At 28.8% G+C, this 22,382-nt stretch overlaps 1 protein-coding gene across 1 annotated transcript; it reads left to right on the top strand.

The window, feature by feature from the left end:
- The first annotated feature begins 13,452 nt into the window (after positions 1–13,452).
- On the top strand, positions 13,453–16,199 carry LOC147907865 (uncharacterized). Its single transcript, XM_087411891.1, has 2 exons — positions 13,453–15,786; positions 15,884–16,199. The coding sequence occupies exons 1-2, from the start codon at positions 15,690–15,692 to the stop codon at positions 16,117–16,119; spliced, it is 333 nt and encodes a 110-aa protein (XP_087268017.1). The 5' UTR covers positions 13,453–15,689; the 3' UTR covers positions 16,120–16,199.
- Positions 16,200–22,382: the final 6,183 nt, after the last annotated feature.

The raw sequence follows: 22,382 nt of genomic DNA, 5'->3' as shown, positions 1-22,382 counted from the left end.
TAATAATTACGTGTCGATATGATTGTCGACATTAACGCAATTAATCTGAAATGTAATAATCCCCCCAAAATTCCCCAAATTAATCTTAAAAAACTGTAATAAACTTATTGCGAAAAAATATTGCCTCGGCCGGGAGTCGAATCCGGATCTCTTGCATTCCGTGCGAGCGTCCTGAGCCTTTAGACTAAAATTATTGCTAAGGTCTCGGTAGTCTAAAGGCTCAGGACGCTCGCACGGAATGCAAGAGATCCGGGTTCGACTCCCGGCCGAGGCAATATTTTTTCGCAATAAGTTTATTACAGTTTTTTAAGATTAATTTGGGGAATTTTGGGGGGATTATTACATTTCAGATTAATTGCGTTAATGTCGACAACCATATCGACACGTAATTATTATTTCTGAAATTAATTCATTCGTTTGAATAATATATATATTAGTTCAACATCTTAATACTTAGACCGTAGTGGCGCTTCGGATTGTAATGTTATTTAATATAAACGGTCTTGTTTCCTATCTTATTGTTAATGATTTTGAGTTTTGGGTTTAGATTAATAGCGTATTATCATTTATTAGTACATGCAATTTTTAAGTCTATATTATTTATGGCTGCGGAGATTGTTATCCACTCAATGAAAAATACTCAGGATATTCAATTATTAGGAAATTTAAATGAAGTTATGCCTTATGTAATAATAAGGTTATTAATTTCAAATGTAGCATTAAGAGGTGTTTCTTTTATGTCGGGATTTTATAGAAAAGATTTAATTATAGAAGTAATTTATAGAAAAAGAGAAATAAATAAATATATTAGGTGTTGGAATTAATTCGTAGCGTTTTACAAGTGATGGGAAGTACTTTCATTAATGTATTTTTTAATGCTCATGTGAAATAAATAACATTCTTTCATTTAAAAAACGCTACGAATTAATTCCAACACCTAATATTTTTGGTAATAATTTCTTCTTCCAAATCTTGTAAATCTATTATGAATAGTCGAGAAAATAAAACATAACGGATACCCATTCTATAAAAAAATCTTAATAGCGTCAATCAAATTATTTTTATTGGAATTCGGATGACACAAACAAAAAAACCCTATCTACAATTCCATAAATTACACCTCTTTTATGATAAAGTGGATGGTGAATGAAAATTAAGAAATCTACTGGAAAAGATTGCTTTACAGTTAGGTTATATATCAAAAATAAGATTCCGTTCTTCAATAATCATCATAGTATCTAAAAAACTTATTTTTCCATCAATGCCAACCTCCGTAGTGAACTGCAGTCTAGTATGCAACGAATTAAAAATATCCAAAATATCACGAACACTCTCAGATGGAGCAGTTAAAATAATATCGGCAACGTATCGATAATAAAATAGCAGTCGACAAGGTAGCATTCCGATAGCCATTTTTCAAAGTCCTGCATAATCATATTTGCAACCACAGGTGACAAGGGTGACCCCATAGGGGTCCCAAATATTTGCTTGTAAATTTTTTTATTAAAGATAAAAACCGTAGAATTTAAAATCATCCGAAAGGCAATCAAAAATTCATCCAAAGGAATTTTAATTTTCTTGGATATAGCATCCTACCTTCCAACAACACTATCAGATGCCAAATCTATAGATATATTAATAAATAGAGATACTACATTCAAGGAAACCAACATCAGAATCTGGTACCAGTTTAACATTTTTAAATTTATTAATTAAATCAAAGCTATTTTTTATACAATTAAGAGTTTCTAGTATAGAATCTTTAATGATGTTATGCAAAAACAATGATAGATTATATAATGGGCTATTTAACGATGAAACAATAATTCTCAACGGATAGTTTTGTTTGTGTATCTTCGTCAAACCATAAGCTCTAGGAATGACCTCATCAGTCGTACGCAACCTCCGATACGTCAAGTCATCTATTAACCCTTTTCTTTTCTATCTACTAATGTTACGTAAATCACTCGTAAGTTTTTTTGTAGGATCTTTAGTTATCATCTCATATGTATTATTGTCTGAAAGTATCAATTTCATCTTGGATATGTAATCTATTAGTTTATTTTAAGCAACAGTAACATTACCTTCAACTGCTTTAGAAATTAATATTTCAGTTTAATATAAGTTTTTTTTTATTAAACCTTAATATGAATAATAAAATATTAAAAAATAATTTTTTTTTATTTTTAAATATATTAAGTATAAAGATAAATAAAAATTAGAAATTTCTAAAAAAAATTAAATAATTATTAAACCTTAAATAAATAAAAAAATATAAGATAAAATAATTATATTAAGAAAAAAATATATTAGGTGTTGGAATTAATTCGTAGCGTTTTACAAGTGATGGGAAGTACTTTCATTAATGTATTTTTAATGCTCATGTGAAATAAATAACATTCTTTCATTAAAAAACGCTACGAATTAATTCCAACACCTAATAGTTTAGAATTTGATTTAAAAAAATATTAAATAATTAAAAATGAATATTATAAATAAATATATTTAATAATATTATATTATATATAATAACAAAATATAATATTAAATTTATTAGGTGTTGGAATTAATTCGTAGCGTTTTACAAGAGATGGGAAGTGATGGGAAGTACTTTCATTAATGTATTTTTTAATGCTCATGTGAAATAAATAACATTCTTTCATTAAAAAAACGCTATGAATTAATTCCAACACCTAATAATATAAAATTAATTAATTTTTTAATTTAAAAAATTAATATTAAATAAAAATTAAAATTTTTATAAAACAAATAAATTATTAAATTTGTAATTAATGAATAAAAATAAAATAATTAATAATATAAAAATTTATTATATTTTAATGTAAAAAAAGAAGTATAAAAATTTTTGAAATTTTTAGAAATCGTTTAATTCTATTAGATATAAAAAACTAAATATTTTAATTAAATAAAATAAATAATGAAAGTATAATAAAAAATATATATATGTAATTTATTTCATCAAAATAATTCTTTTATCAGGCATATTATTACATCATTACTAATATTTATTAAATAAATTTATAATAATATTTAAAAATTAATATATATAAAAGAAATTTTAATTTTCTATATTTAGAGTATGAGTCTACAAACTTAATTTTAGCTTATTTATTATATTATATTATTTTTATATTATTTTTATGTTATTTTTATATTATTTTTATTATATTAGGTATAGTAAAAAGAAATCCATTATTTTTCCAATAGATGGCTTTAGTAATCTGTATCTCGTCTATTCGTGATATCAAACGTGCGTTTGTTAACAGTATTTGGATGTTGATTGTCGAGGAAAATAAGGAATTTACATCAAAGAAACTGATCGGATTGGCAGGATATTAACACAGTATCCGAATTATCTTAACCATCCAAAAAGATAGGATAAATCTTAAGAAATCCTAAATGATCTCCATTCAGCTTCACAGGAGCATACAAAATATCTTGTTTCTGCGGGCAAATATTGGAAAAATCGGCAGAATGGTCAATCTACGGAATAGAATACCAACATAATGTCAAGTTAAAAAACACGTTACGTAGGCAGCATTATTAGAACACAACGTCGAAACAGGAAATCAAATACTGTTTGACAAAACGACCGAGCCAACATTACATCATACTTTTCAAGAAAGTATAAAGAAGCCATAGAAATACAAAAACACCCTAACAATCTAAATAGAGAGGCTACAACATAAATAAAATATGAAAAATCATTCTCTCGATTATTGAAGACTGACCAATTTCCCCCACCTCCCCTTCACTTACAATTCTCTTTTTCTTCCCACTCCAACAAGTAAGTTGCGTAATATAAAAGGAACAGTCCGAAGGAAACAGCTCAGTATTAGGCTGCTCCCCATCCTGATGAAGTGGATTGCAAAGTTCACGAAACATTGGCATTCCAAGAATCTGGACACAGAGAAACCCGCGAAACGTATAATCGCTGTTAAAAAAAAGAAACGCTTTATATAAAAAACACCCATGGAAGCTTCAAGAATATTAATGAATTGAACAATTATCTCAAGATTGCAATGAATGATTTGGACAATATTACTACGATTGATTGATACTGGACAATAACGACATTGGAAGCTATAATAATAGGAGTACAAATTAGTTCGGTCCGTTTTCCAAAAGATGGCTCCGACTGTTGTGAATGGTTCATAGTATAGCTGATTTTGGCATTTTCAGAGAGGTTAGACATCTGCTAATAATATTCAGTTTATATCGCTTTGAGTTTCATACAAAAACTTTGATTTTTACTGTGTTTGAAATGTCGAATTTTGTATTAACCAAGCAACATTTTCGGGAGGTTCTAATTTTCTACTTTAATTGGAAGAAAAGTGCAGCTGAAGCCCATCGAATAGTTGTCGAAGTTTATGGTGACACTGCTCCAACTGATAAATCATGTAGGGAATGACTGTTCCTCCGGATCGTTCCTTTTTTATACATGGGCTGAAAAGTCTCGGAATTTTTAATGAAAACAAGCGTTTTTTGGGCAAAGTTATATTTATTCCTCAATATAGATGCCTTCGAGAGCGATACACTTGGTATAGCGATTTTCCAACATTTCAATGTCCTTTCTGTAGTACGAAATGTCCAAGCCTTCGAAATACGTCTCGGTTTCCGCGATGACTTCCTCATTCGATGTGAATCTCTTTCCCTGAAGCTACCGCTTGAGCTTTGGAAACAGATAATAGTCGCTGGGGGCCAATTCTGGAGAATACGATGGGTGAGCAACCAATTCGAATCGTAATTGGTCCAATTTGATCATCGCTTTCAAGGACGTGTGTGACGGTGCGTTATCATGATAGTACAGAACTTTTTTCTTCGCCATATGGGGCCGTTTTTTCTTTATTTCATCGTTCAGTTTGTCTAATAACGCTGCATAATACTCTCCCGTGACTGTTCTTCCCTTCTGCAAGTAATCGATGAAGATTATGCTATGCGCATCCCAAAAAACGGAGGCCATAACCTTCCCGGCCGAGCGTTGGTCTTTTGGTCGCTTTGGTCGGCTTTCATGGCTTTTCAGCCACTCTGCAGACTGTCTATTGGACTCAGGCGTATGGTAATGGACCCACGTTTCATTCATCGTCACAAAACGTCGAAAAAAGTCCGCTGCAACAACGCTAAACCGGCCGTTGAATCATCAATGCGCTGCTGTTTTTGGTCGATGGTCAGCAAACGCGGCACTCATCGTGCCAATAGCTTTTTCATCTCCAAAACATCGTGCAAAATGTATCCCGCCCGTTCTTTTGAGATGCCCACGGCCTCAGTTAACTCGCGCAATTTCACTTTACGATCACTCAAAACGATTCGATGCACTTGCTTTACGATTTCCGCATTCGTAGCCTCTTTTGGCCTTCCAGAGTGAGGTGCGTCTTCGGTGCTTGTACGACCCATTTTAAATTCACTAAACTACCGATAAACTGTTGTTCTCGAAGGGGCAGATGTGGGATAACATTTCTGCAATCATTTCAATGATTGTTCAGAAGTTTTTTCCATCAAAAAACAATGTTTGATCAAGATGCGATATTCCTGTTTTTCCATTTTTTTTACAAAGACGAAAGTAACGCCACTTAAACGACTGTAGCTTGTAAACGAATGAACGAAATGTCATGAAACTTCATACATAAATTAGTGACAGATGAACCTCTCGAAATGAATCATGTTCATTTTCTAGTGGCACCACCTATTGAAAAATCCCGGGACTTTTCAGCCCATGTAGTATTACGCTATTTATTGGAGTGGTAAGGGGAGAAAAAAGAAAATTTGAGGGGGAAGATGGGGCAATCGGTCAGTCTTCAACAACCGGGAGAAGATTTTCAATATTTTATTTGTAGGTTGTAGTCATTATCTCTATTTAGATTATCTCTAAATAAAGATAATGACTACAATCTAAATAATGGATCTGACCAAGAATGGATCTGGACACGGAGAAAACTCGCAAAACGCATAATCTTTAAATAAATAATAAAATTTTTAATAAACAAATAATGTATAAAATAATGTATAAAAATAATGTATAAAAAGTTTAAATTATACTTTAAAATTTATTTTATAATTATAAATATAAATAAATTTTTATAAGATATTTGAAAAAAATTTAAATAATTTTTTTATTGTAAAAAATAATATTTATAATAATTAAATTTAAGTAATTAAATTTAATAATTTATATAAAAATAATTTTAAAATAAATTTTAGTGCCAGCAATAGCGAGACTATAAATTATAAATAATTTTTATTCATCAGTATATAAAAAAAATATAGAGAATTTTTAATTAAATTTATTAAAATGAATTTTTATATGATGAAATATGTAAAGATTTAATTTGAATTTAAAAAATAATAAATTTTATAAATAATTAAATTAGTTGAGAAATTAGAATTAGATATCATATTATTATGAAAGAAATTTAAAGTAATTGAAAATTAAATGTTGGAAACATTAAATAATTTGGCGATATTTTAAATAGAGGAATTTGTTTTATAAAAGATAATCCGCGATAGGATAGTCCTAATAAAAATTTTATGTATTGTTGCTTAAAAATTATTTTATTAAAAAATATATTATAATTAATAAATTAAATTTTTAATTTGAATTCAAATCAAAATGTAGAATTATTAGAAAAAAATCAGCTACATTTAAATAAATTATTACAAATTTTAAATTTTTAATATTTAAACGAAGAAGGATTTAATAGTAAAGTTATAAAATTTAATAAATTTAAATTTAAATAAAATATGCCAGTCATTTTCATACTAGATGGGGTGAAAAGTAACCTCCTTGACCGCCAGAATGCGCCACTACTGCAAAAAAGTTTATGATGCCTTGTAGTCCGTTCATATTTAGGCAGACATGCCAAGTGGCAGTGCGATACTGCCCTTAGTTTTGTTTTGAGAGCTGATTGTTGTTGACGTGTTTGCGAAAACGATTTTCGTTCTCTCATAAAACATTATTTTTTGAGAGGCAAAACGGCGAAGGAAACAAAAGAAAAGTTGGATAAATATTATGTGGCTAATACTCCGTCAGATTACACCGTCAAATATTGGTTTTGAGAGTTTCGTGGTGGCCGCAACTCCACTACCGATGAAGTCCGCAGCGGCAGGCCCTCCGATGCGGTTACCGAGGAAAATGTCAAAAAAATACATGAAATGGTGTTGGCTGACCGGAAAGTGAAGGTGCGCGAGCTAGCAGATGCTACAAAGATTAGTACTGAGCGAACACGCCATATTTTGGGCGAGATTCTGCATAAGAAAAAAATTTTTTTCATTCCCAAGGAGATTACTTTTCACCCCACCTAGATAAATAGTTGAAAAAATCGTAACATAATAATGTACAGGAATGTGTATTTAGATAATGAGAATATTGGAGACAAATGATAAATTTGATAAATGAGGAATTTGGTATTAATTTTAAATTAGATAATATTAATAGTTAATAATTATAATATAAATAATATATGGACGAAAAAAATTTAAATATTAATTAAAGATATACTAAAGTTTATTTAGTCTTAATAATTAGAATAAAATAATTATAAGTGATTATAAAGCAAAACTAATGTAAGTAAGTTCTAATTTAAATGTATAAAAGTAATTTTAATACATTTACAGAGTTTATTAAAATATAATTTATAAATTATTAAATTTAAAAGAGCCAAATATTTATTTAATATATGTTAATTAATGTGTAATAATTATTAAAAATAAGTTATTAGAGGAGATATTTTAGTTAATTTTAGAGATATCTTTTTTTTTAATTAAATTCAATTATCTTCAATTAAATGGTAAATAAATTGGTTTATTAATCAAATAAATAATCTAAAATATATTTTTTATTTAAAATATTATTATGTAAGGAATGAAATTATGGGATAATCTATAATTAAAATTAAAATATTTTAAATAATAATACAGAATAATATTTATTTAAATTAATGTTAACAAAATTTTAACTTTAAAAAAATTTAATAATTTATTAATTACAGAAATATAATAAATATAATAATATTTATAATATTTATAAATTATAATTATATAAATTATAATTAAAATTATATAATATTTGTATTAATATTATATTTATTAATAATTAGTATTTAAGAAAATGAAACGATTCGTTTTTGATAACGTCAACGGTAATGATAATAAAAATGGTGATAGTAATGTTAAAGGAAAAGATAATGTTAACGGCAACGGCAAAGTTAAAGGCAACGGAAAAGTTAACGATAACAGCAACTTCAACGTTAACGGCAACTGCAAATGCTACGTCAACGGCAACGCTAACGGCAACAGCAAAGGCAACGTTAACGAAAGAGTCAACTGCAACGGGAAGGTTAATGGCAACAGTTACGCCAACGATAACGACATTAACGGCAACGGCAAAATTAACGGCAACAGCAACAGCAACTTTAATGGCACGTTAATTGCTACGTTAAGGATAAAGTTAATGGCACGTTAGCGGCAACTCGAACGGCACGTTAGAGACAACGATAACGGTGAGTTAATGACGACATTAAAGGCACGATAATGGCTCGTTAACGGCAACATTAATGACTCGTTAACGACAACTATAACGGCACGTTAACGGCAACGTAAAGGGCTCGTTAACGGCACTTTAATGACAACGTTAAGGGCACGATAACGGCAACTTTAACGGCACAAGTACGGCTGGTTAACGGAAATGTTAATGGCTCGTTAAGGCAATTATAATGGCACGTCAACAGCAACGAAACGGCACGTTAATAGCTCGTTAACGGCAAATATAACGGCACTTTAACGGCAACATTAACGACAAGTTAACGGAAACATTAACGGCACGTTAAGGGCAATATTAACGCAAATTAACGGCATTGTTAATGGCACGTTAACGGAATGTTAATGGGAACTTTAACGGCACGATAGCGGCTCGTTAACAACAACGTTAATTGCTCGTTAATGGCAACGTTAACGGCACGATAACTGCTCGTTAATGGCAACATTAACGGCTCGTTAAGGGCATATTAAAGGGACGTTAATGGCAACGTTAACGGCAACGTTTACGACATTTTAACGGCAACGTTCATGGCTCGTTAACGGAAATTATGACGGCACATTAAAGGAAACTTAACGGCACGTAAAGGCACAGTTAATGACACGATTACGGCAGATTAACGGCAACTATAATGGCAACGTTCGTTAATGGTAACAATAACGGCAACATTAACGGAATCGTTAATGGCAACATAAAGGAAACAACAACGTAACGTTAACGGCAATTTAACGGCAACGTTAACGGCACGTTAAGGGCACGTTAAAGAGATGTTAATGGCACGATAACTGCTCATCAATAGCAACATTAATGCGAGATAACGGCTTGTTAATGGCAATGTTAACGGTTCGTTAACGGCAATTATAACGGCTCGTTAACGGAAACTAAAACGGAACGTTTAAGGTCAACGTTAACGGCATCTTGATGACAATGAAATGTTAATGTTACGTTAATGTAAACATTAACGGCTCGTTAATGATACCTATAACGGCACGTAAATGGCATAATACCGGCTCGTTAATTGGCAGCTAAGGTGTACTTACTATTGAGATAGAAAATTAAAACTTCAGGCAAATGACGATTATTTGGCTCATAAACTTACATATTCAATCGAGATTAACTTTGTAATACCAAAACAAATCAACTAAATCTTTCAATGGGCTTAAGTTGACAAATGCCCAAGTTTATTTTATGACGTCTATGATCTATTTATTTCGACCACTCATCGCTAAAGCCATCAATAGAAAAACGGTGGAAGAAAATTACATAATTAATTCAATTTAAAATTTAAAAAAATTGCATCGTAACAACAAAGGCTAACACTGCATTGCAACAAAAATGCATTAATAATACATCTCCAGTAAATTGCATTATTCAAAAAATGCAATTTTCCAAAATTCAAAAAAATTTCAACGTAATAATAAAGATTATGCCTGCATTGCACCAATAATGCAATTGGAATGAAAACCTATTATAGAAAATTGCATTAAAATTGCTTAATTTACAAAATGCAATTTTTCGAAAATTCGAAAAATTGCACCTAACGAATAAAACTATCACGGCAATGAACCAATAATGCAATTGGAGTGAATCCATAGAAAATTGTATTAAAATTGCATTATTCAAAAAATTCAATTTTTTCAAAATTCAAAAAAATTGCATGTAACGATAAAGACTATCACTGCAATATTCCAATAATGCAATTGGAGTGAATCCCTAGAAAATTGCATTAAAATTGCATTATTCAAAAAATGCAATTTTTCCAAAATTCTTACAAATTGCATCGTAACGATTAAAACTATCACTGCATAGCTACAATAATGCAATTGGATTGAATCCCTAGAAAATTGCATTAAAATTGCATTATTCAAAAAATTCCATTTTTTCAAAATTTTAAAAAATTCTTGTATTTTCTACACTCGCTACGCTAGTGAGGTATTAAGAATCCCTCACATACCTACAAAATCCTTAAGTTTTCTACACTCGCTGTGCTATTGAGGTATTAAGAATTTTATAGGTAGTGAGTTGCCTAGCAGCGTAAAAATAATAAATAAAGAAAAATTATAACAACAGATCGATTAAGGCATTCATCCTGTATGGTCATATTAATTTGTGCTCGTATAATAAAGATTATTAGTTACCAGTTATAAGAAAAGTTTCAATCATTATTTCCTATATCACATCAGATGACAAGCGTGGGCTTGTTTACAGAATCTGACTTATCAATTGAGTCATTTATTCCCACATTGGTGACCCCGACGTGATGTGATACGAAAGGCCGTCGTGATACAAAAGGCCGACGAGATCGAAAGGCCGATGTGATCGAGAGGAAGAAACGGTAACTGTCGAGCAACATTGGAATGAACTTGGTGTGATATCGAGCAGAAGTACAACATTGCCGATGTCGTAGCCGATAAGGAAGCTCGTCGCTGATGTCATAGCCGACAAGGAAGCTCATTTTCAACGCCGTGGCCGTCAAGGAGACCCATCACCGACGTCGTAAACAGCAACAGGCTCATCGCCGATATCGTGATCCATCGCTGAGACCGGGGCCGGCAGAAAATTCTCGCCGTCGGAAGCACCGCAAGGACATATCCAACGAGAGTCGCACAGCGTTTCGCCGTTTTTCACTTGTTCCATGACGGCTCATCCGGGCCCTAAAGTCACTGATCGGATAATCCGTCAACGGTATATGTGGCCTAACATGCATCGTGATATTGCAAAATGGTGCAAGAATTGTTTTGACTGTCAAAGCAGCTGTCTGAGCAGTCAAAAATAACCGACACGTTCAATTACATCCTGAAAAATTTGTCCAACCCGACGGTCGTTTCGAGCATGTTCACATGGATCTAATAGGTCCCTTGCCTGACTCTGACGGGTATAGATATTGTGTGACGACGATTGACAGATTTTCGCGTTTGCCAGTAGCAATATCTCTGAAAGACATTGAAGGCATTACAGGTGCACGCGTGTTTTACGACAACTGGGTAATAAATTTTGGAGCATCCAAAATGATAATTACTGATCGAGGTAGCCAGTTTGAAGCTTTTACTGCACTTCTTCAGATGATCAATGAATTTGTACCACGGCGTATCACTCCGCCTGGAACGGTATGATCGAGCGGTGGCATTGATTGTTTAAAATCTGCTTATATATCATGCTAATGAAGGTCGATCACTCTCGACCGTATTATTAGATCTGCGTACTCATGTCTGCCTTGACACCGGCACATCGCCTGCAGAATTTATTTATTCAAAAAATGCAATTGTTTCAAAATTCATAAAAATTGAATCGTAACGATAAAGACTATCACTGCATTGCTACAATAATGCAATTGAAGTGAATCCCTAGAAAGTTTCAATAAATTGCATTATTCAATAAATACTATTCTTTCAAAATTCAAAAAAATTGCATTGTAATGATAAAGAATTTCTCCGCATTGCTACAATAATGCAATTGGAGTGAATCCCTAGAAAATTGCATTAAAATTGCATTATTCCAAGAATTTTTTCAATATTCATTAAAATTGCATCGTAACGATTAAAACTATCAGTACATTGCTACAATAATGCAATAGGAGACAGTCCCTAGAAAATTGCATTAAAATTGCATTATTCTGAAAATGCAACATTTGCAAAATTCAAAAAAATTGCATCGCAACGATTAAAAATTTCACTGCATTGCTTCAATAATGGAATTAAAATGAAAATCTATAATAGAAAATTGCATTAAAATTGCATTATTCAAAAGATGCGATTTTTTCAAAATTCATAAAGATTACATCGTAACAATAAAGACTATCACTGCATTGCTCCAATAATGCAATTGGAGTGAATCCCTAGAAAGTTCCATTAAATTGTATTATTCAGAAAATGCAATTTTTTTCAAAATTGGAAAAATTGCGCCTAATTAAAACTATCATTGCATTACTACAATAATGCAATTGGATTGAATCCCTAGAAAATTGCATTAAAATTGCTTAATTCAAAAAATCCAATTTTATCAAAATTCAAAAAAATTGCATCGATAAAGACTGTCACTGCTTGCTCCAATAATATAATTGGAGTGAATCCCTAGAAAATTGCATTAAAATTGCATTATTTAGAAAATGCAACTATTTCAAAATTCAAAAAAATTGCATAGTAATGATGAAAACTGCATTGCTCCTATAATGCAGTTGGAATTAATCCCTAGAAAATTGAATTAAAATTGTATTTTACAGAAAATGAAATTTTTTCAAATTTCAAAAAATTGCATCTTAACGATAAAGACTTCGCTGCATTGCTCTATTAATGCAATTTGAGTGAATCTCTAGAATATTGCATTAAAATTGCATTTTATTAAAATTTAAATTTTTTCAAAATTAAAAAATTGCTTCATAACGATAAAGACTACACTGTATTTTTCCATTAATGCATTTAGAGTGATTCTCTAGAAAATTTCATTAAAATTGCATTTTCCAGAAAATGAAATTTTTCCTAAATTCAATAACATGAATCATAACGATAACGACAATCACTGCCTTGCTCCATTAATGCATTTAGAGTGAATTCCTTGAAAAATGCATTAAAATTGCATTTTACATAAAATGAAATTTTTTCAAAATTTAAAAATTTCATCATCACGATTAAGACTAACTCTATATTGCTCCAATAATGCATTTGAAGTGAATCCCTTAAAAATTGCATTAAAATTGCATTTTACAGAAAATTATTAGTTGTATAACTTTATATTAGTATTAAGTGTATAACTTTGCTTCCGCCGTTTTTTTCCGAAAGTTGAGTCTTTATTGTACAAAACTGGTTATACATTTATGATTACAATATTTTTCATCACCTTCTCCCATCTTTCTGGCAGCGTATGAATACCGCGTCGAAAAAACTGATCTTCTATTGAATCCATCCACGAATCGATTCAATTTTTTATTTCCTCATAATATTGGAAGTTCTGGTCAACCAAATCGTGTGCCATTGATCGAAACAAGTGATAGTCAGAGAGAGCAACATTTGGAGAATACGGAGGGTGGAGTAGGACTTCCCATTTTAACGTTTCCAAATATGTCTTGACCACTTTCATAAAGGGTCGAGCATTGTCATGCTGCAAAATTATTTTATCATGTCTCTCGTTGTATTGCGACGTTCGTCATTCAATGCTCGGCTCAAATGCATCAATTTAATACCAATCGCCTGTGATTGTTTCAATCTGTTTTAACAGCTCATAATACACTACGCCGAGCTGATCCTACCAAATACAGAGCATGATCTTGGAGCTATGAATATTCGATTTGGCCGTCGACGTGGAAGCATGGCCGGGAATTCCCCATGATTTTCTGCGCTTGGGGTTATCGTAATGCACCCATTTTTCGTCCCCAGTCACATATCTTATAACATTCATATATTGCAACATTTAGCTGATGACGTTTTAAAATGGAGAGCGAGATGAATAGATGAATATTCAGCTTTTATATTTGAAAATTATCTCCAAGAAATCAAGAAAATGCTTAAAAAATGTGATAGCAATTACTAAATAGAATGTACGTGTCCAAAATTATAGGTTTAAAAGAAGTAGTCAATACTAGTGATGACAATTACGAATTAAGGAAAGAACACAATGGCGGACCTTTACTAAATAAATGTTCTGCTCCTATGTATAAAGAGATTAGATATCGCGGATTCAAATTCAAAACGACAAAACCGAGCAATTGTTGTGTAAGATGATGACAGAATTATGTTTATAGAAAATATTTGTGAAAACATAATTCAGTAGTTGCAATTGTTAAACAATTAAAATTCGTTTGAACGTTTTTCAATTCTCCGGCGCGTTCAACATGTTTTAAAATTGGAGAATACACTGTACATTCTTCTCGATTGCAAGTAATTGATATGTCATAAGCTATTGTGTTTCCTATTACTATTGGAAGTGAAAATTCCAGTACAAATAATGTACTGGTCATTCCACTCATACATGACTCATAAATCTAACTATATCAGTTTAAACATTACATATGTGTGCCCAATACAATATTTATTCTGCAGAAAAATAATAAACCAAAATATGGTTTGTAGAAGTATTCTATACACATTTACACACATTATATACATTTTCTGGATAAAGATACAGTGGAAATCATGCCTGTTACTTGGATAAAAGTAACTGACGACAAAACTGAATGCTTTTGGCCAACTAATTTTCCAACAAAGCTTATTAAACTCGCGTTTCCATATGAAACATATTCTCTCCATGCATGCAGAATTATGCAAATACCTATGCTAAAATATCTTACATTTAGTTAAATAATTATATACGTTTCAAAATCTTATAAATGCATTTGAATTGTAATAATTATTTCAATAATTTATTTAAGATATTTTATATAATTATTTTTTTTTAGATGTTATGCAACAGCCAAGATGCATCTTCCAAAAGTTAAAGTTTGATTCGGACATTCAATACAAAAATCCAAATGAATTTTTGGGTAAACGCAAAGAATACGTAAAGTTATTATACAGTTCATCATCCGAAGAAGAGAGTGAAAATAAAGATAAAGAGAAAGATGAACAAGAAAGTCAAGAGGAAGAGTCACAGATAAAAGAAGTCAATGCAATATCAAAAACTTCTGTGATTCCGAAAGTCTTGTTTATAAAGCATCGAATTTTGGAAGTATTAAAGAGAGTTTCAAGGACTGTTCACCGGCAACAAAAGTTGTTTCTATGCCATCGACGTCAAAACAATCGTTTTCGAGTCATCACATCTATTACCAACAAACAAAATTATGTCTAGGGCATCATTGCCAAAAAAAGTCGTTTTAAGTCATTAGTTTCATCTGAGAGAGAAAAAATGTCATATAACGTAACGCGCTTGCAAATCCGGTGTTATTGCATTTTTATTAATATTACGTATAAATTAATTTTTTATAATTATAAATTTAATACTATGATAGCACATCACACAACATTATATTCGTTATACAGTCATGTATTTATGCAATTAAGCTCATTTTTATTTGTATTTTACAAATTTTCTGTAATGTGCCAAATGCGAACGATTGTATAATATTCTTATAAGAAAACTATTCAGCATATTTCTTTCATGTGTTACGTAATCATTTCATTGATGATACATTATTTTATTCAAGCAAGCGATGAAGAAAACACTTGATCGAAACCGACTACCAGATAGATTGGAATCTTCAGTATCTATGCAGGCAAGAATGGGAAAAAAAGAAATCGGCAATACACGTAAGAAATAATTCATATACTAAAATAAATTCATATATTACAATAAACGTAAACTCTGACGTTTTATTTAGAAAATTGTACATTGTCTATTTCCCAGCATTTGAAAAAGAAGTTTTAAAATCTCAGATGTTACTGAAAACTGCGATTTATGAAATAATAGATACACTTAATGACTTAAGTGACAATGTCCAAACATTGCAACAATCACATAAACACTGCAAGGCAAGACATATTGAAAAAACAAATTTATTGCCTCAATTTCCAATTACGATGATGGAGAAACTAGAGGCCTTAGAAGATATTTTAATAGAAGCTTGCGTCCAGAATTTGTAAGTTTCACATGTTCTGTATCTTACCCATTCTAAACCTAAAAATAAAAAAATAAATAATATTGAAAAGGCTAATGAGAGCGCAATTTACAAACACATAATTTGATGACACAATTAATAATTCTAATACATACTATAATGTTTATTATATAAACGAATAAATTTAATAAACATTATAGTATGTATTAGAATTATTATTATAACATTTGTAAACTGCGTCACTCTCATTAGCCTTTTAAATATTGTAAATTTAGAGTCTACTTAAATTTTATTAAAAAATAAATATTACAAAAATCTTATATTTTTGTTGTGTGGAATTTTTCGATGGTCTTTAATTTATTTTATTATTATTGCGGACGTCAGTTGAGGGCTCCTCAATATTTTGATTATAATATGTGTTAATAGGCACAGTTGTTTGAAACACGAAGACTTAAAGATGCCCCAGCACAATAAGGTGAGGAATATGTATACTAATTTTCTCTCTTAGCATGCAACATTTCATGGAAAGGATACAATAATAATTTCAAGTTCGAGAACATGAAGACTGCGAAAATCTTGTATGGTATGTAATACGTAGTTCAGAATGTTATATCTCCTATATGGATATAATCACAAATGGAAATTTTTTTTACTCTTATTCGCAGAAACCATGCAAACTGTCTTCAAAGTTAAGATGAAGGAAATAGAAATTGCAATAATTAACTGGTTTCGCCATTCGAAGAACAAAAAAAGCAAAGTTAAAGACAACGCGAAGGATGAGAACAAAAGCAAGGACAAGGATGACGCGAAGAATCAGGATGAGGATAGTTAAGCGACACTATAGCAGTGCAATTAGTGTCTACTCTATCTACTCTATATCATATTTTATTCGCTCTCTCTTTACTCCTTCTTTTCTCTTTATATTTTACTCTTTCTCTATCTGAGAAAAAGAGTGAGAGAAAGAGAGAGGATGAAATAAATATGGCAATTAGAATGAAAGAGATTTCTTTCTATCACTCTTTCTTAATTATTAACCACTATCCTCTCTCTCTCTCTCTCTCACTCTCTCTCTCTCTCTCTCTCTCTCTCTCTCTCTCTCTCTCTCTCTCTCTCTCTCCTTTCTTAATTATCCCTTTTTGCTTTTTTCTTTCCTAATCCTTCTTTTTTAGTTATTCCATTTTATCATAACTGATACTTTAATTTCATTTTCATATCTGTATTTGTATATTTCTCTCTGATACAATCGAAAATTCTGTATCCCTCTTTCTCATCCCTTCCTGTTACCTATATCCTTTTGTATTTTATACAGACATTAACTATATAGACATTATATATACAAGTATATTGCATTATTATTATTCAAATTTTTTTACTATGATAGTTTATAATGTATTGAAATGTTCCAATGCAGTGTTCCAATAATATTAAAAATATAATTTTTTTTATTTTAATATCAATTTTTTTTAATGCAATATTAATGCAATTTTCTTGGGATTCACTCTAAATGCATTATTGCTGCAATGCAGTGTTACATTAAAATTAAAAAGAAATTTTTTTGGAAATTAAAATTAATTTTTTTTAATGTAATTTTAATGAAATTTTCTAGGGATTCACTCTAAATGCATTACTGGTGCAATACAGTGTTACATTAATATTAAAAAGACAATTTTTTTGTAATTAAAATTAATTTTTCTAATGCAATTTAAACGCAATTTTCTAGGAATTCACTCTAAATGAATTATTGGTGAAATGTAATGTTACACTAATATTAAAAAAACAATTTTTTTGAAAGTAAAATTAATTTTTTTTATGCAATTTTAATGTAATCTTCTAGAGATTCTCTCTAAAAACATTATTGGTGCATTGCAGTGTTACATTAATATTAAAAAGACAATTTTTTGAATTAAAATTAATTTTTTTTAATGCAATTTTAATGCAATCTTCTAGAGATTCTCTCTAAATGCATTATTAGTGCATTGCAGTGTTACATTAATATTAAAAAAACAATTTTTTGAATTAAAATTAATTTTTTTTAATGTAATTTTAATGCAATTATTCTATGGATTCACTCTAAATGCATTACTGGTGCAATGCAGTGTTACATTAATATTAAATAGATAATTTTTTTGAAATTAAAATTAATTTTTTTTAATGCAATTTTAATGCAATTTTCTAGGGATTCACTCTAAATGCATTACTGGTTCAATGAAGTGTTACATTAATATTAAAAAAACAATTTTTTTGAAACTAAAATTAATTTTTTTAATGCAATTTTAATGCTATTTTCTAGGGATTCACTCTAAATGATTATTGCTGCAATGCAGTGTTACATTAATATTAAAAAGACAATTTTTTGAAATTAAATTTAATTTTTTTTAATGCTATTTTAATGCAAATTTCTAGGGATTCACTCTAAATGAATTACTGGTGCAATGCAGTGTAACAATAATATTAAAAAGACAATTTTTTTATTACAATCTTAATTTTTTTAATGCAATTTTAATGCAATTTTCTAGGGATTCACTCTAAATGCATTACTGGTTCAATGCAATGTTACATTAATATTAAAAAAACAATTATTTTGAAACTAAAATTAATTTTTTTAATGCAATTTTCTAGGGATTCACTCTAAATGAATTACTGGTGCAATGCAGTGTAACAGTAATATTAAAAAGACAATTTTTTTTATTACAATCTTAATTTTCTTTAATGCAATTTTAATGCATTTTTCTAGGGATTCACTCTAAATGCATTACTGGTTCAATGCAGTGTTACATTAATATTAAAAAAACAATTTTTTTGAAACTAAAATTAATTTTTTTAATGCAATTTTAATGCTATTTTCTAGGGATTCACTCTAAATGCATTACTGGTTCAGTGCAGTGTTACATTAATATTAAAAAAACAATTTTTTTGAAGTTAAAATTAATTTTTTTTAATGCAATTTTAATGCAATTTTCTAGGGATTCACTCTAAATGAATTACTGGTGCAAGGCAGTGTTACAATAATATTAAAAAAAATTTTTTTTATTTCAATCTTAATTTTTTTTGATGAAATTTTAATGCAATTTTCTAGGGATTCACTCTAAATGAATTACTGGTGCAATGCAGTGTTACAATAATATTAAAAAGACAATTTTTTTTATTACAATCATAATTTTTTTTAATGCAATTTTAATGCAATTTTCTAGGGATTCACTCTAAATGCATTACTGGTTCAATGCAGTGTTACATTAATATTAAAAAAACAATTTTTTTGAAACTTAAATTAATTTTTTTAATGCAATTTTAATGCTATTTACTAGGGATTCACTCTAAATGCATTATTGCTGCAATGCAGTGTTCCATTAATATTAAAAATGCAATTTTTTTGAAATTAAAATTAATTGTTTTTTAATGTAATTTTAATGCTGTTTTCTAGGGATTCACTCTAAATGCATTATTGATACAAAGCAGTGTTACATTAATATTAAAAAGAAAATTTCTTTGAAGTTAAAATTAATTTTTTTTTATGCAATTTTAATGCAATTTTCTAGGGATTCACTCTAAATGAATTACTGGTGTAATGCAGTATTACAATAATATTAAAAAGACAATTTTTTTTATTATAATCTTAATTTTTTTTAATGCAATTTTAATGCTATTTTCTAGGGATTCACTCTAAATGCATTATTGCTGCAATGCAGTGTTCCATTAATATTAAAAAGGCAATTTTTTTGAAACTAAAATTAATTTTTTTAATGCAATTTTAATGCTATTTTCTAGGGATTCACTCCAAATGCATTATTGCTGCAATGCAGTGTTACATTAAAATTAAAAAGAAAATTTTTTTGAAATTAAAATTAATTGTTTTTTAATGTAATTTTAATGCAATTTTCTAGGGAATCACTCTAAATGCATTACTGGTGCAATGCAGTGTTACATTAATATTAAAAAGACAATTTTTTTGTAATTAAAATTAATTTTTTTAATGCAATTTAAATGCAATTTTTTGGAATTCACTCTAAATTAATTATTGGTGCAATGCAGTGTTACATTTATATTAAAGACATAATTTTTTTGAAATTAAAATTAATTTTTTTTAATGCAATTTTAATGCTGTTTTCTGGTGATTCACTCTAAATGCATTATTGCTACAAAGCAGTGTTACATTAATATTAAAAAGGCAATTTTTTTGAAAATAATATTAATCCTTCTTTATGCAATTTTAAAGCACGTTTTTAGGGATCACTCTAAATGCATTACTGGTTCAATGCAGTGTTACATTAATATTAAAAAAACAATTTTTTTTATTACAATCTTAATTTTTTTTAATTGCAATTTTAATGCAATTTTCTAGGGATTCACTCTAAATGCATTAATGGTGCAATTAAGTGTTACATTAATATTAAAAAGATTATTTTTTTGTAATTAAAATTAATTTTTTTAATGCAATTTAAATGCAATTTTCTAGGAATTCACTCTAAATGAATTATTGGTGCAGTGTTACATTAATATATAAGAGATAATTTTTTTGAAATTAAAATTAATTTCTTTTTAATGCAATTTTAATGCAATTTTCTAGGGATTCACTCTAAATGCATTACTGGTTCAATGCAGTGTTACATTAATATTAAAAAAACAATTTTTTTGAAACTAAAATTAATTTTTTTAATGCAATTTTTATGCTATTTTCTAGGGATTCACTCTAAATGCATTATTGGTGCAATGCAGTGTTACAATAATATTAAGAATACAATTTTTTTTATTATAATAACAGTTTTTTTTAATGCTATTTTAAAGCAATTTTCTTGGGATTCACTCGAAATGCATTTTTGCTGCAATGCAGTGTTACATTAATATTAAGAAGAAAATTTTTATATAGTTGAAATTAATTTTTTTTAATGCAATTTTAATGCAATTTTCCAGGGATTCACTCTAAATGCATTACTGGTGCATTGAAGTGTTACATTAATATTAAAGAGATAATTTTTTTGAAAATAAAATTAATTTTTTTTATTGCAATTTTAATGCAATTTCATAGGGATTCACTCTAAAAGCATTAATGGTGCAATTCAGTCTTACATAAATATTAAAAAGACAATTTTTTGAATTAAAATTAATTTTTTTTAATGCAATTTTAATGCAATTTTCTAGGGATTCACTCTAAATGAATTACTGGTGCAAGGCAGTGTTACAATAATATTAAAAAAACAATTTTTTTTATTTCAATCTTAATTTTTTTTAATGCAATTTTAATGCAATTTTCTAGGGATTCACTCTAAATGCATTACTGGTTCAATGCAGTGTTACATTAATATTAAAAAGAAAATTTTTTTGAAGTTATAATTAATTTTTTTTAATGCAATTTTAATGCTATTCTCTAAGGATTCACTCTAAATGCATTATTGCTCCAATGCAATGTTACATTAACATTAAAAAGGCATTTTTTTTTAATTAAAATTAATTTTTTTTAATGCAATTTTAATGCAATTTTCTAGGGATTCACTCTAAATGCATTACTGGTTCAATGCAGTGTTACATTAATATTAAAAAAACAATTTTTTTGAAACTAAAATTAATTTTTTTAATTCAATTTTTATGCTATTTTCTAGGGATTCACTCTAAATGCATTATTGGTGCAATGCAGTGTTGCAATAATATTAAAAAGACAATTTTTTTTATTACAATCTTAATTTTTTTTATTGCAATTTTAATGCAATTTTCTAGGGATTCACTCTAAATGCATTAATGGTGCAATTAAGTGTTACATTAATATTAAAAAGATTATTTTTTTGTAATTAAAATTAATTTTTTTAATGCAATTTAAATGCAATTTTCTAGGAATTCACTCTAAATGAATTGGCTCCCAAGCGTGTTAAAACAAAAAAGGAATTTTTTGAGATAAAAAAATTTTTTTTGAGTTTTTTTTTTGGGTTCACTCTGATGAATTTGGGGCAAGCTGGTTCCCAAAAATTTAAAAAAAAAAATTTTTTAATTATAATAAAATTTTTTTTTAATGCTATTTTAAACAATTTTTAGGGATTCACTCTAAATGAATTATGGGGAAAAACAGTGAAAAAGTATATTAAAATAAAAAATTTTTTATTACAATCATAATTTTTTTTTAAAGCAATTTAAGCAATTTTCTAGGGATTCACTTAAAGCAAAAGGGCAAGCAGTGTTAATTAAATTAAAAAAGATAATTTTTTGAAACTAAAATAATTTTTTTTAAAGCAATTTTTAAAGTATTTTAGGGGTCACTCTAAATGCAATTTTTCCCAAGGCAGTGTTACATAACATTTAAAA

The sequence above is a fragment of the Acromyrmex echinatior genome, chromosome 12 (assembly GCF_024713525.1).
Source record: "Acromyrmex echinatior isolate Ae372 chromosome 12, ASM2471352v2, whole genome shotgun sequence".
Classification (NCBI taxonomy): Eukaryota; Metazoa; Arthropoda; class Insecta; order Hymenoptera; family Formicidae; genus Acromyrmex; species Acromyrmex echinatior.
Note: the sequence above shows the minus strand (reverse complement) of the source record. Positions and strands in the feature narration are given on the sequence as shown.